At 44.3% G+C, this 26,105-nt stretch overlaps 1 protein-coding gene across 1 annotated transcript in view; it reads right to left on the reverse strand.

Annotated features, from left to right (window-relative positions):
* STARD3NL (STARD3 N-terminal like) overlaps positions 1-26,105 on the reverse strand; it is a 180,856-nt gene that overhangs the window by 109,962 nt on the left and 44,789 nt on the right. The window contains exon 3 of the mRNA XM_078688212.1: positions 936-1,013. Within this exon, the coding sequence (XP_078544338.1) occupies positions 936-1,013 (78 nt within the window). The remainder of the gene's footprint in view (positions 1-935; positions 1,014-26,105) is intronic.

Genomic DNA, 26,105 nt, shown 5'->3' on the forward strand with positions numbered 1-26,105 from the left:
TCAGGCCCACTCCACTAGAGGAGCTATGCCTTTAAAGGCCTTCTCCCTGGAGACCTGCTTGGAGGATATTCTCAGAGCCACTAATTGGTCTGCCGATTCCATTTTTAAAATAACTTATTTTAAATCCATCTCTAGCATAGCTTCATTGGTTATCAACCAGCTTTTAACTAGCATAATCTGAGCTTCCGGTGCCAACACAGAATATACACTTTTCCAGCTATCATGAAGGAAAGTTTCAATTCTATTAAGGCGAGGATTATCGCTCCCAACTGGGTAAGCTCTAATACCCTTCCTGTATCCTAAGAAGCCTTCGTTGTTGGATAAGTATGTTTATCAGTGTTGTCACCGCAAGGGTTTGACAAAGGTTCTCCTACAATGTTTTTGTTCTGAGTAATGCCTATTGCTATGATTCGCATTAGCTTTTCGACTTCATGGATATCTTAATGTTTGCCAATGTTTGCCGATATTAATGACTGGTTTAAGACATGATTTATTGTTTTGGGAATTTAACCTCTTTATCTTGTTTTTCCTTAGGATCAGATCAGAAGCAGGAATTCTGAAAGAAAGCTGAGCTCAGGCTGTTTCGCTGAAAGAAAGAGGAAGTGCATGGAAGTGATTTTCCTTGATGTTGGATATATGGGACTTACTCTATGGTTATCTATGGAAATTTTATATTCAACAGCTGTTTTAATATTAAAATCTAATTCAAGTGTGAAGTTGGATTTTTGATAAACATGCAAGAATAATAACTTTAAAAAGTTACATACAACAAATTAGATTTTCAACGTAAACAAATTGCAGTCGCACTGAAGTTAGAACGCAAATGTAATGTAAATACATGGACTCAAAGCTCCTAGACATAGATGCAAATAGGCATTGCACATCAGTGCGTGCACAAAAACGTCTTTACAACTTGTGAACTAAAGGATACTTACAAAAATATCAAAAAACGAATAGTAGTAGTTGTAGTGGAGAACTTCATTTTCCAAGCTCTTTGCAATCCCTCCGTTCACCTATGGAATAAAGCCATTGAGTTACAACAACATTCATATCTACGCGCAATGATTACAATTATTAAATTCAATAAAGCACAAATATATTCATCTCTGCTGAAAATAAACTGCTGGAAAACACAATCACAGAACTGTATACCAAATTACAACAATAATAAAAAGTAGGTTTTTACACTTATCGCAGGAGCAGTACCTGAATGTTCAAGCCATTACCTCCACTATGTGCACTGAAATAAGCAGCAAGGGACAATGCACAAAAGCACCTATGGGAAGTATTACTGGATGAGTTAGTACTCTTTTACACAGTATTACATGTTTTTGGGATTCAGCGCCGAAATATCAAACTGCCTATCAGTGAAACTGCAAAGAAGGCACAGTCCTTTGTAGATGCACTAAGTGTACATGAATATTTCCTGAACATTCCCAATTCAACCTCATTTTAGATTTTTTGAGGTCAGTTTATAAAGGCATGTAAGAGGGCGTAAAAGCAGTGCTTAATTTTATCCGGTGGTTGCTAGTGGGTGGGCTACCAACACTTTGGGGACCAGCAGTTATTTTTCTTCATCAGACATTTCCGAAAGCAAGAGAAGGAAAACACACAAACACGAAAAATGGAGGAAGACAAAAGCGGAAAACCCCTCACTAAGGGAGGAAGTAGGAACCTACAAGATTGAGATAAAGGGGGCAGGGAGTGTTTGGCAGTGGATAAGAGGCCTGAGGTGGATTCAGGACTACGCAGCCTTGGTATTCGGGTCCGGCGGCAGGCTACTGAGTAGTGCTTTGTAAACCGGCACTCATTAGTTTACAAATTAAGCACTGCGTAAAACAGACTACAGAAGTACTACTTAACGTACTTCAAAATGCCTTTGTGAGTTGGCCCCTTGTTAGGGAGTGCTCGAGCTGAGTAAGGCTTGCATTTGCCAGTGTTCTCCACATTCTCTCGATAAGGAGCATATTTGGCACAGAGCAATTTGGAAGAATAGTTTAATAATACAGATTGGAACGTGAAAGTTGTGCCACAGCTTGATGTAATTGTTTCAAACAACTCAACCACAGTTTGGCATGCTTTCTTTAAATGTGGCCCCAGTCTTCTCCTGGAGGGGCACAGCTGTACATCAGCGTTTTATTTTCAGTCTAGAACATTCCAATACATTGAGTCAATTCAATGACAATGTGAGGTGTCAGCGCCTTTCAAGCAGTTTATTGCACACAAATAACAGACTGCAAAAACAGATATCCAGGCTGTAAGCCTACGTTTCGTATGTAGAGATGGAAAGATCAGCGGCTGCGCTATAGCAAATACCTGGATTAGGACATCTCACTATTCCCCCAGGGGTACAATGTCCCACATCAGCGGAGATATATTTCCATGCACCAGTTGGCCAGTCACTATGTCAGCGGAAGCATCCCATGCTCGGTGTACATTTTACTATAGGCTGTGTGAGCAGAATTTGTTGGGGTGTATTACAGCACTTGATATGATCTGTCGCGAAGCAAGTCACCCATTTGAACCCTTCTCATCTTTAAACATCATTTCATTCTATCTTTTTTATTGGTCAATCGTGGGCTCACAGCCAACCCAGGACAGCAGCATGGTCCACAATGATGTAGAACCAAACGTCGATTACGTGGGTTTGGATGGGTGTATGTGACTGCCTGCTCAACAAGTCCTAACAGTTATTTTACACCACCAAAATATTAACTACCGATAGATACAGCCATTGGGCCAGTGGCATTGCCATGGTTCAGTTACCTTCTTGATGTCCAGAAAATAGTTTTCTCGACATACACATTATGAGAAACATAGTTGTGCTTTAATCAGTCTAATTAGGGCCTTTAAACAGTGCAGGAAAAAACATGCATACGTTTAAAAAGAACATTTTAACTTCAATCTCGAGAACTGCATAGCCTTTTGTAGCCCTATCACCCAAAGAAGACCCACTTAATCAGGGATAACGAGTACCATTCATGTCAAACCTCTAAAACTGCCAATGAACACTCTCTGCTACAGTTTATTTGTCCTTCGTTTATAAGTTGGGTTGCCATCTGGCCAGTTTTATACAGAACAGTATTTTAATGTCGCAGCGGTAGGTAGAAAAATTATAAAATAATTACTTAAAGCCACCATTTTTTTTCTTTTATCAGTACATACTTCAGACAGTACATGTTAGAAGAAAACATTTTAAAATGTGTTCTATCGCTCTCCTAATGACCCCCGATTGATAAATAAAGCAAATAAAGACAGAAGGCTATGTTAAAAAGGAACACAGGCCTTTCATGTAAAGTTCTACTTAAGAAGCATGTCTGGGCATTTGCAGAGCCTTAAAACGTGAACAGAGAGACAGAATATTTCTCTAGGAAAGGTGGCAACGCTAGTTACAGGAAACCACGTATTCACCAATAAAGCAGGTTTGTAAATGAGGGTTAGACCTCCTTCAACACTGGAGGCCGGAACACAAGAAGCCCATAATTTCTAAAGGATATGGTAACAAGAGTAACTGGACCCTTCCATAGACGTTTTAAGTCATGGTCAAAGTGGGCTCTGGCCTAGGGCCCCAGACGTTCAGCATTTATCTGCAGAGGCTTTCCCTGTTGACCTTGAGTATTTTTTCGACAGATTTGTTTTAAATACCGTTTTACTTTAATTTATTTTTAATGTGGATAATGCGAGGGGGTCTATTTTGCAGAGAAATGTTGTGCTGAGGTTTCATACTACAGCCATAAAAGGGTACTTTTAGATCAAAACAGGACATCACATATGAGAAATGAGTTTGTCACATAGGTTTTTTTGCAGTAATGTTAGTGAGCTGTTGTGTGATCCCTGAATATATACATTTAGAATTTGAACGTGCACTGTTAGTGACTTAGCCAAAGAGGGCATGAAAGAGCTGAAATTGGATCATAAATTCAAAGCTGCCCCAAAATACGTTTGGCCCAGGGGCCCCCAAAATCTTTAAGATGTCCCTGTAACCATCACAATTACACGTTTTTAAATGTCTACGCTTTCTGATTTTCGGTTGCAACTGATTTTCGGCGGGAAAAACACAGACCACAGGGCTAAAACCTATCTTACTTGTCCGTTGAAACCAAAAACAACCATTTTCGTCCACTAGATGGCAGCAGAGCACAACTAGTATTATACTTACCTACATTTTAAACAGGAAAAGTGGGAGATTTTAAAAAACAAAATCGGCGAAATGTATTTTCCCCACTGACTCCTATTGAGGCAGGAGGCAATTTTAGGCGGGAGACTGCTAAAATGAAGCCATTTTTGGCTTCAAAGATTAGGAGTCTCCCGCCTGAGTTGGGTCCATTGTTGGCATTTATGTAAATTGAGCGGATAACGCCAGGTACATTAGACTTCGCAGGCCACTGCATGTGTCTACCCCAATAAACCGGCAGACCTGTAACAAGTACAAGACCTACAAGTACTGAGCACAGGCAGGGAGCCCATTGGCGTTCAAGCTCCAACTTACAAGTGGCATCTGATAGCAGAGGACAGACACACTTCACCAAGGACAGTACCGCCAACTGGTGAGCTCTGGGTGAGTTTTGGTTTTGGGACAGTCAATGTTCATAATGGGGCACAACTGAGAGCTGAAGCCGAAGGCAGTGGGAGTCAGTGGGCCATAACAAGGTTTAGATTGCATGCACATCCAATCCTTGGCCTCTCTTCAGTGCAGAGATAGTGAGGGTCACATATGTGCCATTTGTAATTACCAATTCCAATTATTTACAACCAAATCATTGTTACTCATTTATGTCAAACTGCTGATAAGCACTCAGAAAGCCGATAGGCCTGGCTCATTTCAGGCATGTTTGTTGTTGGTTGATATGTCTTGATGCAACAGCAGAAAACTCACAAAAGGCGCTACATGTTGGTCAGGAAGCATGCTATGTGATGCACAAAACTGCAGTTATGCCCTTACTTACTTAGGCCAAGTGCCTTTTAGACAACCCTACTCCCCCACCTTTTACATCCCACTTCACACACTGGTCCACAGCACGCTTTTGCTTTCGAAGGTGAGAAATAAAAAGAATTAAGTTGTAAAACTGTGGACTCCTTGAACTCAGACCTACAACTTGTGGAGCAGAAACAAGGCGCAACAGACTTGCTCCTCTGCGGCATTAGCTGCAGCATCTATGGGAGGGTAGGAGCACAGCTGGTGTTACGTGTCAGAGGAGGGAGTTGTGCACTTCAGTGAAAGAAAGCAGAGGGCTTGCCCCCCCTACATTGTGACACCCCAGGCCGTGACTGTAGGTACTGGTGTTCTTGGTGTCACAGCACCCCTTTAGAAGTGGAGTTGTATTATTTAGTCCCCGGGGAAGATGATGCTGGTCATTACCTCTCTCGCGAATCAGATCCCAATATTTTCAGCTTCTCTGAGAGCCAATCGTATAGTAGGAAACACAGGCAAGAGACAGCAACATGGAGCGTGGGGGGTGGCGGCATGGAGGGCCGAGGCAATACGGAGGGTGGAGCCACAGAGGACAGGGTTTGGGGAGGCGCAACAGGAGAAGGGACATAGAGGCCAGGGTAGAAAAATACAAAAAACAGGGTTGTGGTAAAGAATGCTGCACATTGTGTTGTTCCTACACCCCACTAGTAAAACTAATAGGAGTAGGAGCACTATCTTACCCTAATACTCAATCAAAGAGACAGACTAGATCACTGTAGTCACATCTCTTATAATATCAATGAACCCATCCAATAAAACCAAGTGTTAGAAAGAAAAGCCCAAAATAATGCAACAAGGTATCCTGTCCACGAAAAGAGACTTCAAATTATGTGTCCAAGAGATATTTATCTTACAGGTTGATCTAGAAATCTCTTTGCAACTTAATTCAAGTCTAACTGCAAGAGTCCAGTGGTTATACTTGCATTACGTAGCAAAGAGATTACACATTCCTAATTGCTGGTTTCCGTGGCCCTGATTTCTACATCAACCTGTAAAATCAATATCGCTTGGAGACATAATTTGAAGTCTCTTTTCATGAACCACCTTATGTTTTGATATGAAGTTGATATGTTCCTAATATTGAATAACAAGGACTCCTTTAATTGGATTAGGAGATTTTTTATCCTGTTTGAAAATAACAACATTTGCCCTGAAGTAGTAGTCCCCCAAGTGGTGAGACCGAAATGTGTTGGCTGTACTTGGGTGTCTCCAATGTGAAACAGCTATTAAAAGAAAGAATACTATTAACATACAGGATAATTTGTTGTTTTATTTTGGGATTTTCTTTTTAACCCTTGGTTTTGTTGGATGTGTTCATTGATATTGTAAGAGACGTGACTACATGTCTAGCCTGCCTCGTGTACTAGAGTAAAATAGTGCTCTTTCTCCTTTTAGTTTTGCGAATAGCAGGCAAGGTAGAAGCCACATGGGGAAGCAAACTCACAGAGAGAAAGCAATGTGAAGGAAAAGTAAAAGTGAAAGAGAGCAGTGGGAGTGGAATAGGGATAAGCACATGGGCAAGAGAACGGAACATGTAGCATGGATGCATGAAGAGAAGCACACTAGGAGGACAGGTGGAAAACACATGCACTCTCATCTACTGGTTAAACAAAAATTAAAAAGTAGCACCTGACAAATGCGCAGTGGAAGGACACAAGTAATGTGCCCATGCACAAGAGGAAGAGGAAGGAAAGCCCACACAAGCTAATGAATAAGATGCAAGCAAAGGAAGGTGGCAATGAAGCCAACCAACGGCAAGCAATGGGCAGACTCTCAGCCCACTGTTAAACTCTCAAAACATCTCGCAAAAGAAAGCGGTAGATGCGACCTAAAAATGCCTAATCCAGCAACGAAGTGTTTAGAGTAATTCTGATTCAGATATTTGGTGACAGCAGGAAGCAAGTCAAGTCAAAAGAACCCATTGCAACACTAACCAAATCAATTTGAAAAACTGTTACACCCTATTTATAACAGTAGGTTTTCTGTGTTGTTTCCATCCTCTCTTAGGATATTGCTTACCTACAACCATGGAACACATTGAAAAATAGGAGCTTTCCTTCTAGTCCTACACACACTCCTCACCATGTAAGAAATACAACTGGAATGTGGCCCGAATCTGTCTGCCTAATCATGCCTGCGATGAAATAAGCAGGGCACCAGCAAAGGGTACTATAATTTTTATGACCGTATGGCAGACGCTGCTGAAGTAGTAACTACCCTTATGTATCCCCCATCAGTTACCAAGCTGAGAACGTTTTTTTCTTCTTTTTATATCTAGGCTTTGAGAGACACTTTCATCCACTCGCTTGAGATTTTGTCAACCACGTCTTGGCTTAGCCCAGTGGAGCATTCCTATCTCATCTAATGATAATGGCTGTTTTTGTGTATTCTTCAACCTCTACTCGAGTGGTTTTATTGAACTGCAAGGAGGACTATTTTACAACTCCAGCCTTTTCTGACCCCAGACCTACTAGTTTTGCCACTGCTCGTTATTGAAGAGTCTGTTTATGTCATTCAAAGTTTTTAAGTCTAAAGGTCATTACTTTATTGAATTTAATTACCTGTGTGCAATACTGGTTCTCTACAGGGATTTATGTTCTCTCTGGAAACAGACAAGTTAAACCGAAAAAATTCATTCATTAACTCAATTTGCTATTAGACTCTTAGGCCAACGGAAAACAACGTTCTCATATTTATTTTGAGGTTCAAAAACAGTTCCAACAACAGTGTGCCTAGCAATCCAGAGTTAAAATTAGTGCTGTGAGACATGAGGATAGAAGATTAAAGACAACACTCTAGGCGAACAATTATATTTTGTTTTTCAGCAAAGAAAAAGCTTCAATAACAAAGCTGAAAGTTAATGCTAGCACACGGTCTTTATACCAATCTGAGGCACCGGATTTGAGAAAGGACAACCAACAATCATAGAATATTGGTTGTAGCAAGCAGACGCAATAGCTTTTTTAATTTAGTCCGACAGAGAGAAAATAGATTGCTGTAGATCTGCGTTTAATTAAATTAAATAATCATAAAAGTCAATCTTAGAACTTTATGAATTAAACAAGCATTTTCAATGCAAAAGGTCTCGCATTTGCGAAAGTTCGAGCTGTTGGCATTGTAAATGACAATGCCTTTTATTTACGCGTTGGTTTTTAAAACATAAATAAAAGGCATTGCCATTTACAATGCCAATAGCTTAAACTCTCGCCAATGCGAGACCTTTTGCATTGCAAATGCCTGTCGTAAATTGGCTCCTCTACAATTAATGCAAATTCTTTGATAGATGAACACATTAGAAAAATTGGAAAATTTACAGGACAGAAGTGCTGTCATGAATATAAGGTTACTCAAACAAAATCCAGATTATGCAGCCAGTGACACACCCGGCAGCCAGAGACGAAAGTCCAAACTAACAATAAAACTTAAATCTGCAAAACTATGTGACGTGGACAGTGAAAATGAGGTTGTGGACCCCTGTTAGGAAAGAACTGAAGCCACGTCTCTTAAAAGCACACAGCGTTGTGGCAGAGTAAACAGTCAGCTCCCCTCTCAAAATCCAGCAGCTCAACCTAGATTCACCCTCTGATGGTGCCTCTGCCTTCAGCCCTGGACAGCACTCCAATGCCTATTGGTAAAGACTGTGCTATACAAATACCACAAGCATACAAGAATTTGAAAAAGTGGTGCAAGGAACACAAGTACTGGAATAACAAGTGTGTTAGTCTGGGATAAAAGGCAAGTTTGGGATTCAAAAACTCCTCGATTTGATAGAGACGGCTGTCATTTAATGGAATGGCTCACAGGAGGCAGAGCAATTTTAGTAGCCTAAGGAAATGTGCTGCCCTTCGCTTGAGTATGGCGTCCGGTTTCTGATTCATTTGAAGTTGACAAATGAAGTAAGCAATGGTGCCCTGATTCAGAGCATTACCGTAAGGGAGATTGGACAAGCCTCAGGCTCTGACAAGCGATGGGCAAAAGAAACTCTGTCCATCACCACCCCTTGTTGTTAAATATTTTGTCCAACCTAAGCGTGGAAGGGTATACTCAGATGTGAGTCCCTTGCTCATTGCACCATCAGGATTCAAGCAAGCCGGGCCGACGACGCCTGAAATGGCAGAAACCGGTCCCTGGAAGCTCGTTTCCTTCCCAGTGTAAGAATTGGCTTGGTAGTTTGGTTTGCCCTGTTCCCATCATGCACTGGGACAGGAAAAGACTAATTTGCATATAGCCAGGTTCTGAACTGGGATGGTGCAGTGAGCTAAAAAACGGTGTTGGATCTAGCCCTGATCTCTTGACTGGGTGAGAGTATTCTGCTTAATTCAGAAACTCTGTCCATCACCACCCCTTGTTGTTAAATATTTTGTCCACCCTAAGCGTGGAAGGGTATACTCAGATGTGAGTCCCTTGCTCATTGCACCATCAGGATTCCAGCAAGCCGGGCCGACGACGCCTGAAATGGCAGAAACCGGTACCCGGAAGCTCGTTTCCTTCCCAGTGTAAGAATTGGCTTGGTAGTTTGGTTTGCCCTGTTCCCATCATGCACTGGGACAGGAACAGACTAATTTGCATATAGCCAGGTTCTGAACTGGGATGGTGCAGTGAGCTAAAAAACGGTGTTGGATCTAGCCCTGATCTCTTGACTGGGTGAGAGTATTCTGCTTAATTCAGAAACTCTGTCCATCACCACCCCTTGTTGTTAAATATTTTGTCCACCCTAAGCGTGGAAGGGTATACTCAGATGTGAGTCCCTTGCTCATTGCACCATCAGGATTCAAGTAAGCCGGGTCGACGACGCCTGAAATGGCAGAAACCGGTCCCCGGAAGCTCGTTTCCTTCCCAGTGTAAGAATTGGCTTGGTAGTTTGGTTTGCCCTGTTCCCATCATGCACTGGGACAGGAACAGACTAATTTGCATATAGCCAGGTTCTGAACTGGGATGGTGCAGTGAGCTAAAAAACGGTGTTGGATCTAGCCCTGATCTCTTGACTGGGTGAGAGTATTCTGCTTAATTCAGAAACTCTGTCCATCACCACCCCTTGTTGTTAAATATAAAGTTTCGGAGGCAGCACCGGAAGCATGATCCGGAGGTGCAAGAGAGAAGAGATGCCAGTTTAAAACCCAGGAGTTTTTTTTACGGTGATAAAATGACAGCTGGGAGTAATGAAATCGGGGTCAAGAAGAGATTATCGTCTCCTAACCCGCTCCGATCCCTATTATCAACATTTTAAGAGTACTGCAGAAGAGGTGAAATTAAAGATCGAGGGAGATTGGGAGAAATATTTCCAGAAGTGTGGTAGACAGCAAGGAGGCTGATAGCTGAATCTGCCTTCCATCAGGAGAGATGGTACCACTTTATTAAGACGAGAACTCTAAACGCCCAGCACAAATTCAACACTAAGCGCAAATGCAGGAATGGAGTGCAAATGTGGGACTGATTGCAAACGCAGGACTGAGCGAGAAAACCAAGCCTGAGACTGTGTACACTGCTATACCATAGAGCCCACGGATCATCTGTACTCTGCTATACCATAGAGCCCACCGGCCAGCTGTGCACTGCTATACCATAGAACCCACGGGTCATCTGTACACTGCTATACCATAGAGCCCACTGGCCAGCTGTACACTACTATACCATAGAACCCACGGGTCATCTGTACACTGCTATACCATAGAGCCCACTGGCCAGCTGTACACTGCTATACCATAGAGCCCACGGGCCAGCTGTACACTACTATAGCATAGAGCCCATGGGCCAGCTGTACACTGCTATACCATAGAGCCCACCGGCCAGCTGTACACTGCTATACCATAGAGCCCACGTGCCAGCTGTACACTGCTATACCATAGGGCCCACGTGCCAGCTGTACACTGCTATACCATAGAGCCCATCGGCCAGCTGTACACTGCTATACCATAGAGCCCACGGGCCAGCTGTACACTGCTATACCATAGAGCCAAAGAGCCAGCTTTAGACAGCTATACCATGGAGTCCGAGGGCTACCTGTGCACACCCATGCCGTGCACAGCCCCGGGACTGGCTACACACAGCACTGAGTGCAGGGTCCAGCAGTAACAGAAGTGCGGTTGAATACTGTGGCCTGCAGCAGCAGCCGCCCCACTGGACACTGAGGCCGGCAGCACACATTCCCGCCGTGTCCCAGGGCCAGCAATGCCGGTGTATAATTCATTGTCAAGGGCCTATAGCAATGAGTGAGCTAATCTCCAGATAATTCCCATCCTAGGTAGACGTGCATGTCTAGGCCTCACGTGCATGATCACAAGGTGATGAGGTTCGCTGAGCAGTTTCTCTGACTGTTAGTAATCCTTGTAAGCAGTGCTTGCGCAGGGGTGGTCAAGTTTAATTCACTTAACATTTAGTTTCCTGTAATCAGATCTCGGGCAAGGCTGGTTAAGTATTTGCATGAGATCTGAAGAAGCAGCTTCACATCTGGGCGCATGTGCGCATAGCCATTGTGAGCTTTTGCCACTCTTTCGACGGTTGGTTTGCGATCACTGCATGTTCGGAAGCACATAAAAAGATTGGGCCATCAATCCCTGCAATAGTATCTACGGGAGCAGAATGCATTTACAAGTCGTGCAAGAAAAACCCTCCTGAAGGAATGAGTACATTACAGTGATGACGGTTCAGGCTTCACATGCAGGACTCTAGATGGGTATCCCCAGATTCAAATTACTTGCCTCGTGGAAGGGAAACATACGCCTCAGGGCCAGCAGCACCTCCCCGGCCCCTTCCGTGCTAAAATGAAACCAGTGGTGCACGTGCACCACAGAGGAGCGGACGTGAGAATCGAAACCAGTGGTGCGGCACGCCACAAAGGAGCGGGCTGAGGGAGCCTGTTGCGCGTAATAGACACCGATGGGAATGGGTGGAGCAAAGGCGGGACATGCGCCCGCCTTTGCCCAATTGAGTGGCTTATTTTTTTTTTTTTTAAAACACGCTAAAGCCAATGGCAACTGTTCAAAAGCAAAACCACACACACAAGCGTGTGGTCAGCTTTCAGAACCCCGTACAAGAGGTCTCGCGCTGCCCGATCAGTGCAGCGCACTGCAACCCTAGGAGCGAGACCTAAAAAATAGACACAGCAAGAATTCTTTCATTCTGGCATTCAACCCAGGTGCCTGGACCAAAAAGATAATTTATGGGCCTGGAAGACAGTTGTGACTCCTAACAGACTTTAAGTAGGTGCTACAATGAATAGATGAAAAAAGTTCCTTTAAAAAAAAACCGAATCTATGACAAAATATCGAAACCAGAAAAATCGAAATACAAAATTATCGTGTACTAAATATCGATGACAAATAAATCGACTACCTATATTTATCTAACAAACAACATAAATATCGAGTACACAATATCGTTAAACATAAACATCGACCACACAAAAATCGTAAGCACACATTTAGAAATCCAAAATATCGACAATCTTAAATAAACATAGCACATATCAAAAATATCGTAAACAAAAATATAGACATCAATATTATCGACAATACATAAATATCGACAGTTCAAAAATACAAATAAATTCTTAATTTACACACTATAATTTAAATATTTAAAATATACACTCATGAAAAATGTAATATACATAACAAACACAACCAAAATGAAACATTCCAAATAAAAATAATTAACCATACTGAATAAACTAAAACATAAAAAATATTAAATATGATTTTGAAAATACTTTAAATTAAACATTAAACACTTTACACACTTAAATATAACCTTTTTTTGCTTTTTAAACATAACTAAAACATGACTCCCACTATAATATACATTTCTTTTACAAACAATTCTAAACAATAAAAATACTAAATTTAGGATTCCCACTCCAATCTAAATTTAATTGAAGTAGATACTGGACACTAAACCTAATTAATTTACTATTCCCACTCCAATCTACTTTTAATTGGGGTAGGTGCTGGACACTGAACCTAATTAATTTACTATTCCCACTCCAGTCTACATTTAATTGGGGTAGTGTTGGATACTGAACCTAATTAATTTACTATTCCCACTCCAGTCTACATTTAATTGGGTTAAGTGCTGGACACTGAACCTAATTAATTTACTTTTCCCACTCCAATCTACATTTAATTGGAGTAGGTGCTGGACACTGAACCTAATTAATTAACTATTCCCACTCCAATCTACATTAACTAACTATTCACACTCAAGTCTAAAATATATAATTAATAACTTTTAAAAATCTAATTTCCTATTTCAAAAAATAACCTACAATATTTAAATTATTTTGTTACTAAAAATCCCAAACCTTTACCCACTATAAACTCAACACCCCACTTGTAAAATTCTCTAAATTTTATAAAAATATAAATTATAAATATTAAAAACACTCCCCACCCTTATCCCCAATTAACACATGTAAAATTAAATTTGAAATTCTAAATTTTAATTTCCTATTTCTATTAGAATTTTATATAAATAAACAACTTTTTTGTAAAACACTCCCCACCCTTATCCCCTATAAACCCAACATCCCAATACTAAAATGTTAAAAATATTTCTTAATTCTAAAATTTAATTTCCTATTTCAATTATATTTAAAAGAAAAATAGTTTTAAAACACTCAGACTCTTACCCCCTATAAACCCATCATCCAGCTCCTAAACTTTAAATTAAATTTCGAAATTCTAAATTTTAATTTCCTATTTCAAATACATTTTAAAAAAAATAATATATTTTTTAAAACACTCCCCACCCTTATCCCCTACAAACCCAACATCCCGCTCTTAAACTTTAAATTAGATTTTGAAATTCTAAATTTTAATTTCCTATTTCAATTAAATTTTAATAAAAAAAATATATATTTTTAAAACACTCCCTATATATTTTTTTAAAAACACTCCCCACCGTTATCCCCTATAAACCCAACATCCTGCTCCTAAACGTTAAATTAAATTTCGAAATTCTAAATTTAAAATTTCCTATTTCAATTAAATTTTAATAATTTTTTTTTTTTTTTAAAACACTCCCCACCCTTATCCCCTATTAACTCAACATCCCGCTCCTAAAACATTTATAAAATTTGAAATTTCCTAAATACTTCTTGAAAGAACCATACATAAAAAATAAAATATTACAATTTAGAAAACATAATACAACGATATTTTTACATTTCGATATTTTTTACCTCGACATTACCTACATTGATATTACACGCACTAATCAAAAAACGATATTTAATACATCGATATTAAAAACATCGATATTTCTTACCTGCGATATTTAGGTGTCGATATTACTGCATGTCGACATCATTGACTCGATATTTTGACTGTGCACCAAAAACAACACCACATACAAAGTGTTTACGAATAAGTTAAGTGTTGGGAGAGCCAAATGATTTTAGAAAAAATGATGGTTCTTTGGGCAACTAAAAAAAATGATTGTTAATCGCACAGAGAAAAAGAGTTCTTACGCCCCTTGAGGAAGCATTTTGAAATGACGATATTAGACTGCCATAAAGATACAATGATATTAGTTGATACCATGTGGCATTACCTACCCCATCAGGACTAACCTTTCAAGGCAGCACAAAATCTTGACAAGAAGGAGTTATAGAAAACTTGTAAACATCAACACAGAGACTTTTTGGTAGGGAACATCAACAACATAATCTAGGGAAGACCTCCTTGCCTCCAACAAAGGCCTTAGCTGCATCCCCAAACAGTAATAGCTAAAAAAAAAAACAGAGCAAACAGTGATCTCTAAGAATCAGTTTGCTTTTCGAATGGATAAACAGTAATACTTTGATGCTAAATATTAGTTAGACTGAGGCCTTAAGATTAGGTGCATACCTTCCATCTGGACCAACTGCTGGTGGCTGTCAGACCAAGGCAGCGCTCCTCTCCTGCTGCGGTAGCCAGTAACCTACGCTTTACATTAGATAAGTCCTCATCTCAGCATTAACTTGCCTTTCAACATGTATTTCTTTTACCTGAGGATGTGTAGAACATCCTACTGTTACTTTCATAAGCCGTACTGCAGTACTACAAACCATCATACGCTTGTGCTTGGACTACTGCGAAGCACTCTGCCTTAGCCTTTATGCACAGCACAACTCCCTACCTCTCTTGGGACAACACAGCAATTTTGCAAACAATTATAAACATGGCTTTCCGCTCCATACATCTTTGTGTCTTACAGTGGCTCATTGCTAAATATTCACTGCAAAGACACCAATGAACTCTCAGGACATTCAAAGAGGCATATGTTGCCCGCATTCAGGACAATCCACTGATCCATAAAAGTCTTAGCATCACCACTGAGCGGTGACTCGTTAAGATTTTACCATCAGGCAGGTTGCAAGGGGGCGCGGCTATGACGCGGCAGAGGGCGGACGCGTGAGCGATCAGCTCCGCTCAGGCCCATCATTAATCCTGCCTGCTGATTTGATAACTGGAGTAAAAACTGGTGGCCCCAGGGCACAGCTTTGTAAGCTGAGTGCCCGGGGGTGAAGGGGGTACCTTCCAGGGGGCACCTGCGTGGTACCAGCGGACGGCTCAAGATGAACGGGGGATAGGCCGAGTGGGTCAGACAGAGAGGATTAGCTGTGTCCGGACCCATTGAGGGGTTGAAGGCAGCAGGGGAAGTGAACAGAGTGCGAAAACCGCAGCTGATCCGCTCGCTGCCTCTGAGCTGCTGGGGAACTAAAGGCTCTGATGTCTGAGAGCCGACAGCCAGTGCCCTCCGAGCACTGGAGAACTGCGTGAGTATAGGGAAAGCGCTCCACTGGGCTACGCAAGAGTTGGTGTATGGGGGGGTGGTCTCCCTTACGGCACAGTGGATGACCAGTATGGCCCCCACCTCAGGGTGAAGATTGAGAGTACTGTTGCAGGGAGGACTGAGGCAGGTGCCGAAACCTGGGGTGAAGCGCATAGAGAGAGTGGTGAGGCGCACCAACCCTGGATCAGGGCCGGTCTTAGGAATTGTGGGGCCCTGGGCGAAATGGAAGATGCGAGGCCCCTCCAATTTTCATGTGACATCACATGAAGTGACATCATAGAAAACCGACATCCAGTGGCGGAGGAGGTTCGCCCCAGTGCTTTTAAGCAGTGTCACTTAAGGAAAAATGAAATTATAATATCTAAGTTATTATTTTATTTTTTGCTTGTTGCTGCACCTTTGCAGGAGGGACGGGGCGTGGCTGCTCTGCTGACAGAGCAGGGGAGTGAAGGAGTGGTTTGCACTCCCTAAAGTGCGCATGAACGTTTGGCCGGTCATTGGGGCTGGCCAAACATTAATGCGCACTTTGCATGGTCTCCTTGCAGGCTGCATTACAGCCTGCATGGAGAACATGCCCAGACTCCCATTCTCTAGCTGAGTGCCGATCCATGGTGCTCAGACCACTTTGAGGAGGCTGGGAGTGGGATGCATCCTGCTTCCTGCCCTGGAAGTGGGGGAGAGGACCGAGAGGAGGCAGCGGTGATGGCAAGCGGCAGACAGGTAAGTGTGTGTTTTTTTTATTTCATTCCCTCTCAGCGCTCCATAAAGTGTGTGTTGTACTCAGTACATGCAACAAACAAGGCTAAATAAGTGCAAGGCCTAGATCCTTGTGTGTGGTTGTTAATTGAGTAACTGGATTGGATAGTAAATCTGTTGACCAACAAAGCCTGGAGAGGAGGCAAGCAAAGACCTCTGTATCTTCACAGATGATAGCAGAATAGTTTTGTGAGTTGCACCCATCTGTATAACTGTATAACGGCTGTATAACTGCAGATCAGTAGTTTGAATCTATGTGTTGGACAATCATCCTTCCAGGATCCAATATGTGAGCGTCATTATATAGTATAATAGCAACTCCTTAGAAAAAGTGGAATTAAACACTTTTATATGGTAGTGGTAATTCAAATGACAGCTAAAAATACCTTTATCACACCATTACATAGGTATTGTGTGTTTCACTACTGTGTTAATACTCAATGTGTTGTGTGCATCTTTTCATGGTATTCTTTGCAAGGGCTCAGAATAACATAACCTTTAACAAGCATTGGCAAAGCCAATAGGTCTCGCCTATAAGAGCAATTGGTTTTGGCAATGTGGCAATGTGTATTTGGCATGTTGTACATTAGCGTGGCTGCTGTTCCACATGGTTAAAAGTTAGTGGCACAGAGTGACCTTGAGTGAAGTGGTGGGAGTAGAGTGTCAGACTGGATTTGATGGAGTGGAGTGTTGCAGAGTGGAGTAGGAGGGAGAACAGTGTCATACAGTTGAGTAGAGGGGAGTAGAGTTCAGTGGTTCAGTGGCGGTGCAGTGTCATATAGTGTAGTACGATAGAGTGGAGTGCCGTAGAGTGGAGTGGGTTGGAATCGGGTGAAGTGGGTTGGAGTGGATTGAGACAGTGGGTAGATTGGATTGGAGAAGTTAGGGGTGGATTGGACTGTAGAGTGAATTTGATTTAGTGGAGTGAGGTTGATTGGAGTGGATAGACTGGATTGGATTGTAGAGGGGTGGATTGAAATGGGGTGTGTTGGATTGGTTTGAGGTAGGGTGGATTGGACTAGAGTAGGGTGGTTTGGAGTGGGGTGAATTAGATTGGACTGGAGGGAGTGGATTGGATTGGACTGGAGGAGGTGGATTGGACTGGTCTAGTGGGGTGGATTGGACTGGATTGGGGTGAATTAGAATGTGGTGGGCTGGAGGGATTGGATTTAGTGGGTTGGATTTAACTGGGGCGGAGTAATGGATTGGAGCAGATTGGGGTGGACTGAATGGGGTGGGTGGGTGGAGTGGAGTGGGGTGAACAGGAGTGTGGTCCACAGGAGTGGGGTGGACTAGACTGGAATGGAGTGGGGTGGAATGTTGTGAGGTGGGGTGGATTATAGTGGGGCGGATTGTAGTGGATTGTAGTGGGGCAGATTGTAGTGACCCAGATTGGATTGGAGTGGGGCAGATTGGATTGGAGTGGAGCAGATTGTTGTGGATTGGAGTGGGGCAGAATGGAGTGGGGCAGATTGTTTTGAATTGGAGTTGAGCAGATTGTTTTGGATTGGAGGGGGGCAGATTGTTGTGGATTTCAGTGGGGCAGATTATTGTGTATTGGAGTGGGGCAGATTGTTGTGGATTGGAGTGAGGTAAATTGGAGTGGGGCAAAATATTTATGATTGGAGTGGGGTAAATTGGAGTGGGGCAAAATATTTTGGAGCGGGGTAAATTGGAGTTGGCAAAATATGTTGGATTGGAGTGGGGTAAATTGAAGTGGGGCAAAATATTTTGGATTGGGGTGGGGTAAACTGGAGTGGGGAAGATTGTTTTAGATTGGAGTGGGGTAAACTGGAGTGGGGCAGATTGTTTTTGATTGGAGTGGGGTAAATTGGAGTGAGGCAGATTGTTGTGGATTAGAGTGGGGAAGCTTGTTTTGGATTGGATTGGAGTAAATTGGAGTGGGGCATATTGTTATGGATTGTAGTGGGGCAGATTGGGATGGGAGGATTGGAATGTGGTGGAGTGAGGTGAATTGGTTTGGTGTGGATTGTATCAAGTGGAGTGGATTGGTGTGGGGTGAGCTGGGGTGGGGTGAATTGGAGTGGGGCGGATTGGGGTGTACTGCACAGTTATGTGTCAAAGCACAATTTCTGAAAATGCACATGAGAAAGAAACTTACAGCTAGATTCATCAAAGAAAATTCGCCTCGCAAAGGGCCAGATTCTGAGAATCTGGCCCTTTGCGAGTGCAATTTTTGCATTTGGGATTCATCATCCCAAATGCAAAAATCGCTAATTGCGAAATCGCATATTTGCGAGGAATTGCATTTAAGGAATCTCTATTTGAGATTCCTTAAATGCAATTCATTAACCAATTTTAAATTGCGAATTCGCAATTTCTGGGCGCTATTTACCACGAAGTCAGACTTCGTGGTAAATAGCGAAAACTCAGAAAAATGCACTTTTGTGCATTTTTCTGAATGGTATGTTACACACACACATGTCCTTTGGACATGTGTGTGCGCAACATCTGGCTACATTTGCTTTTCAGGGGTGCTACAGGTGGTCCTTTGGACACCCCTGGCACCCTTGAAATCGCATCCTTATTTGCGATTAGCAAATTGCTAATCGCAAATAAGGAAGATGTAGGAATCTCAATATTTTGTGCAATTCCTACATGAGTCCCGTTTTGCAAGTCCTTAATAGCGATTCCTTATGAATCGCTATTAAGGACTCGCAAATCGGGACCATGATGAATCTGGGTGAATGTTGCTTTGCAATAACATAATCCTCATCTTTTGAGAACAGTGTCCACAAGCAAAAACAAAAGGAAGCATGAGTGCAAATTAAGTAAAGAAGACTTGGCAAAATAAAAGAAACTTGACTATAGAAAATAAATCTTTGCAACCCTGCCCTGGGCCTCCCAGCACTTCCTAATGGATATAACGCCCTGCAAAGGGGGCCTCACACCAGGACCTTGCAGCCTAGGCCCTAAAGGAATGCTGTGAGGCCCACCTGCTCTCACTGGATAATGGGCCAAGTCCCAGTGAAATGGGCCCCACAGATGGCCTTGTAAACTGATCGAGTGCTTCGAGGCCCATGGGATGGAAAAACACCTCCCCCGTGCCTCAAAGCAGCAGCGAGACACTTTTCTTAACACTGTACTACTGTGCCATGCCAGTCTGATCTGGATGCTCCCTCCTCCCCTCAGCCACCTCTCCTTACCTGTTAATGTCCGGCTAGTCCTAGACACAAAAGAGCCTTCGGTGTATTTTTTTACCCGGATCAAGTTGGCCGTTCTACGTTGTCATTTTTTTTAAGCTGGATACGTCAGCTTGAAACAAACACCTATGTACATTTAGTGCACTGTTAGGTGTAAACGAGCCTTTCACTGAAAGCTTACAACCAACATGACGCGGTTTGTTGCACGTGTATGTACTTTCATAGAAAATACAGGACAGGAAGCCAGGGATGTGATTGTGTTTATTTACATAAGCGTAAGCGCGCGCACACACCCTTATCCCCCCCATCCCTCAAAAACCCTTGAAATTCACACATGAATAAAACACCATGCCGGGGCCGGCGGCGGGGCCTTCCAGAGAAACACACACACTCTCGATATTATTGGAAGGACGGAAGAATGCACTGTGCCCTGCTCACCACTGCGCAGCTCTTTTCCCCAGGCCTTCATCATTTATTATTCACGCAACTGCGGGGTCGGCGGCGGGGCCCCCCTGAGCGCGAGGCCCTGGGCAGCTGCCCATACCGCCCATGGCTAGGACCGGCCCTGCCCTGGATCACCGAGGGAGTACGAGTGAAGAGGGCAGGGCTTAGCTTGCGGCAGAGAGGAGTCTGAATCGGAGGTCTGTGCAACCAGCAGAAAGGCCTGTAGTGAGCAACTGAAAGGAGAGGGCAGCGAGATGCCGCAACACACATTGGGGAAAGGTGACGGAGGGCCTGCAGGAAGTGCTTGATAAATTGAAAGAGAACATCAACTGAGGCTAGTAAAGAGGGTCACATTGGGCCTGTGCTGTCCTGACTCGTGGGAGGGGCTTGAAGGACTGGCTGAAACTGGTCTGTGAGGTGCCTCGGATTCTTCAGGAGAAGTGAGGAAATTACGGATCAGGGGGCCCTATATCCGGGTGTGGAATGATGACTGGAGTTAAGACCTGCTGAGTGGGATGGGACTGAGGGCCCCAAGGCCTCACCAGTGACAGATTGCTCATTGCGGAGGTGCAGATTGCTGGGAGACCACCACTCTTCGTAGGGCGCAAGATGGGCAAGTGGCCCCTCGAGCAGTGGACGAAGTACCAAATGCAGCCCGAGGAGAGGCTTAAAAATGAGAACCAGGGGGGCCAAACTGAGCGCAGAGATATGCACTGAGGGTGTCCATGCTGAGTACATGATCACAGCCCTGACCACTCCACATATCAATAGATAATACCAAGTGCTAGTGTTCCCTGGTGCCGGGTCCTCACACAGTCTGCGGTCATCATGGGCAAACTGAAAGCTAAACAAGGGAGCATGCCACCAGAGGGGGGAGAACCCAAGTCAAGCACCACTGAATCCAAGACTGAGGACCACTGATGTGCTGACATTTTGATGCGCATGCACCTAGATAAGGTGTTAGCAGCCAGAGTGGACAAAAAGGCCACTCTGCAACAAGATATTTGGGCGATGTCAGTCAGGCTGGGCCTGTTATAGGCAGAATACCACAAACTCGTGGACACAGTGAAGAAGTAGAAATGGCAGGCGAGGATTCTCATCCAGACAGAGCAGCCACGTACCATAAACTGGAAGAACTGATGGCTGGGGTGGCAACCCTTGAAAAGAGTGCAAAGGGCAGAAATCGCCGCAATAATATCAGAGAGGTGGGGTTGCCAGAGGGGACGGAGTGTACAAACATGGTGTCCTACCTCGAAGAATGGCTTTGCACAATAGAGGCCCCGGGGCAGCTTAAACGGTTTTTCGCACTGGAAAGGGCACACGGGTGCCGGCACGCCACTTGGCACCGGGGAGACCCCCACGTCCGGTAGTGGTGAAGCTCCAGCATTACCGGGACCATGACATCATTCTTCAAAACGCCCAGATAAAGGGCCCATATGGGGTTGGGAACAGTAAAGTATCCATTTTTTACAGACTTCATGGCACAGGTTGAGGCCCGCAGAGCATCATTTCTGGAAGCAAAGAAAGCCCTGCGTGAAGGGGCAACCAGTGCTCCATATTGCTTTCAACAAAGCTCTGAATAATTATGGAGGCTGAGATGCACTTTTGCCAATCTCCAGAAGTTGTGTGGTTCTGGTTGGAGGGGTTCAAAGCTGGCACACCACGTCAACAACCGCGGACTGACTCAGGAGCACCAAAGCCCCTGGCCCAGAGAAGGTACATGAGGTCGGCTAGGGGGCTGCATTGAAAAGACCCACATCTTCCCAAATGGAGCGTGAAAGAATGACAGCCCTACAGGCTGTGACGGAGATCATGTCAACACAGACAGTGGAAGGGGACACAGACAAGACCTTGGAGCATATATTGGGTCACTCCGACTCAGGAGGTTCAATCCTGAGTAATTTTGCACTGCCTGTTGTGACCCTAAGATCAGTGGATACATGTATCTAAATACCAAGTACGTGGAGGGGATAATCCTTGAGGGAGGATGCAGTGGCGTAATGAAAATTGAAGTGGCCCCCCTGCAAGGTACTCAGAGGGGCCCCTGCTCCAGATTTAATCCGGAGCTCTCTGGTGTGATTACAGTGCTGGGGGGCCCCCTGCAGCACAGCCCCCCCCCCACTGCGGGGACCCGCGTTACGCCCTTGGGAGGATGTATGCTGCAGGACTCCGCCTGCCTGTAACACATTCAATAGGTGACCAGGGAAGTGTGTGAAATGAGTGCACACTGACAAACGCTGATACTTCCAATATAGGCAAAAGAAATTTGCTTGTAGACTGGGGCGGGAATGCACAAGCCAGCAGACAGCATGCATGAATATAGAGCTGGAAGGAGTACCACATGTGTGAGCTACCGCAGCTTACCCCCCTACTAGATTGTCCCTATTAGGAAACTAGAGGTGGGTATCTTCTCTTAATGTTTTTTTCATTACAGGTTTGGGAGGCCAGCAGTCGTGAAGCTGCCCTTGGGATGGGGAGTTACTTGTTTGGGGTGGTTAACTGTTGTCCAGCAGGGTCGCAAAGAGTCACTCTGCGAGTCACAAGTGTCGGGTGGGGAGAAAGGGAGTTGGGGGCTGCGGGGTCTGGTACCTATGCAGATGGCAAGTGAGGCAACTACACAAGGAGCTAAAACTCCTGACCTGGAAAGTAAGAGGGATGGGATCAAACGTCATAAAAAACTCAACTACATTAACCATAGAGGGTTGCACATAGTAATGTTGCAGGAGATCCATCTCACGGCGGAGGAGGGTACCCGTCTGAGCAGAAGGTGGAACGGACAACTATATGTTATCTCTTATTCTGCATTTTCCAGGGGTGCTTCGTTGTGGGTTAGAGCAGGCACGCCATTTGTAGTAGACTATACACATATTGATCCAGAGGGACGCTATGTCCTAGTGGAAGGCAGACTAATGAGCTGGGAGATTGCGATGGGTAGCATCTATGCATCAAACAAAGATCAGCTACAATACCTGCAGACACGATCTGTGCCCCTTACATTTCTGGGCACAACTGACGTTCTGCTAGGAGGTGATTTAACTGTGTAGCAGATGTGGAATTTGATAGGTCTACTTCCCCACTCAATGGCACTCTGACCTCTAAAACGGCACTGGGATTCCGGGAGTGGAGGGAGCAGTGGGGCCTGCAGGATATCTGGAGGGTCCAACATCGCGCACTACGCGATTACTCTTATTATTCTTACATTATCAGATCACAACCCACTTTGGTTGTGTGTGGTGACTCAACCCGACCTTCCTGGAAGAAATGTTCTTTAGGGACTCTCTACAGATGGTCATCTCGGACTACTTCTGGCTTAATCAGGGTACTGCCAGTTCCCAATGATGGAATAATGATGGAATGAGAGGCCTTTACGGTGTTGGTGAGGGGATATTGTATGTCACAAACGGTAGGGGTGAGGGGGGAATTCTTCCGGGTGCTGGACACATTAGAGAACCAAATGCACAACTTGGGCTCCAAACTGACAGCCAAGTCGCCTCCTCATACGCAATTGGAGGAAACAAGGCGTAAATACAATAAGGCGCTAGAACAACTTTAATGCCTGGACCTGCATGAATACCAGAAGAGGGTGCATGAAGAAGGAGGCAGGTTGGGTAGGCTCCTGGCATGGCTGGTGCGCCTTGAATCCTAAGGCTCAGCCCTCACCTGGATCAAAACAGATGAGGGAACAGTGCTTCATTCGCCTAGGGCTATAAACGAGACCTTTTGGGTGTATTATGAAAATCTACATGGGGAGCCCAAGTGACTACGGCTGGAGAGGGTAGCCACATTTCTGACACCCTTGACTCAGGGGACACTGAACCCTGCTGAACAGAAAGAACTAGGGGGACCAATCACAGAACAGGAGTTTCAGCGGCTATTAAGGAAATGGCTTCCGGGAACACACTGGACCTGGATGGCCTACCAGCAGAGTTTACTTTGCCTTTGCACACACCATAGCCCCTAAATTGGTGGCACTGTAAGCCAAAGCTTTCAGTAAGGAACTATTACCAACCTCCACCAGAGTTTATCCCCCTACCAAAAAAGAAAACCTTAGAGGCAAACCCTCTCCATGTTGCACATGGACTTTAAGTTGCTGAGTAAAATACTAGCCTTGAGGCTTTTACTCCTATTCCCACATCTAATACACAAGAATCAGAATGGATTCATTCTGGCGAGATCCACATCTGGTAACCTTCGCAGACTTTTCCATGTCCTGCACCACCCAGCCACTAGCCTTTACCCGGAGGCAGTAATTTTGTTGGTTGACCTACACAAGGCATTTGACTGAGATGGGACTTTCTCCATGCAGTGAAGGACCAGATGAGGCTGGGGGAGGGGTGAAGGAAATGGGTGAGAATACTAATCATGAGCCCAATGGCGCGGATTTGGACTGGGGTGAGAAGCGTGTTTTCTGACTTGTATAACATCCACAGGAGAACCAGGCAAGGGTGCCCTATATCGCCTCTCCTGTTTGCTATAGCTCTTCAACCTCTAGCAGAACTTTTCAACTCTTCAGACAGAGGGGGAATTGTTATGGCCTGTGTTTAGTAGGAGAGGACCACATCACTTCTCTTCACGCCAACAACTTATTGCTATACTTGGGTGATGGAGGCCTAGGGATGACTGAGGCCTTGTCTGCGTTAGAGGACTATTCTGTTTTAGCGAGCCTAGAACTGAACAAATCAAAGACTCATATCTTTCCGGTAACACCTGGAGGCCACTGCTAGGCAGATCTACCGGTGGACCTTACTTGGTCTCCCCACTCTTTTAAATATCTGGGGGTACAGGTATTCCATACTTTGGAAGACCTCCAGGATAGTAACTTGAAGCCAGTAATGCGAAACCTAAAGACGAGTGTCCAATTCTGGTGCTCCCTGGAATTACCTATAATATACCGCATAGCGCTATCCAAAATCATCATGCTACCCGACTTTTGTATTTTTTCATGAACTCCCAGTGGTGATTCTGCCTTCTAGGTTCGCGAGCCTGGACACTTTTCTCCGTGAGCTAGTACAGGATGGAGGCTGGAATAGGGAGTGCATGGCAGTGCTGAGGAGGGCACCGGAGGAAAGAGGGCTGGGTGCCCCTGATTTTGAATGGTACTACCTGGCCACTCAAATGCAGTGGTTGGCCCAGTAGCTGGACAGAAAGAACTTGGAGACCCTATGGCCTATAGGCCTAAAAGATAACCTGGTACTGTTACTGGCAAAACTGATAAACCCTCAGGTAAATACCCCGAGCCAGATGTACTGCTCCAACAGTAATGAAATGCTGGCACCGATGCCTCAGGCGCACGGCGGGGACTCCCCTTTATGCACCAGATTTGCCAATAGTGGGGCTTCCACACAAGGAAACCTTTTCCACATTCACAATGAGGCAACTGGCAGAATGCATGTCGGCTGGGGTCGTAACTGTGAGTGATTGCTATCAGCAAGGGGTACTTATCCCAATGGAGTATTTCTTTTCCAAATACGCTCTGCCTCAGGGATAGTTTTTAGTCTATCATGCAGTGGTGAGGGTGTTTGGGCATCTGAGGTGGTGCGGGTGGCAGGAGACACAAGTGCATGGGGTCCTACAAGCACTGGTGTCATTAGGGGCGGCCCGACGACTGGTGAAATAGCTATATAGGGCGCAGCTTGAGATGGCTAGGAGACCCCTAACAAAGACACAGGAGAAATGGGAAGCGATTGTGGGAAAGGAGCTCATGGATAAAGAGTGGAGTCTGTTTTTGGGAAGCCCGAGAAAGGTGTCAAGGAACACTACATTTAAGCTTATCTAACTTAACTATATTCACATGGACTATTTGAGTGCTCACAGATTAAGGTTCATGTATGGAGGAGATGATTGCTGGTCCCCTAAATGTAGAGTGCCTGATGCGGGTTTTTACACATGACAAGGGAACGTTCAAGGGTGCTGGGCTTTTGGGAATTAGTAGTGGCTTAAATTACCAAAGTTCTGGCTCGCACACTTTCCCGCTCAGCAGATGTTTGCCATTTGGG

Source organism: Lissotriton helveticus, chromosome 4_1 (genome assembly GCF_964261635.1).
Source record: "Lissotriton helveticus chromosome 4_1, aLisHel1.1, whole genome shotgun sequence".
Lineage (NCBI taxonomy): Eukaryota > Metazoa > Chordata > Amphibia > Caudata > Salamandridae > Lissotriton > Lissotriton helveticus.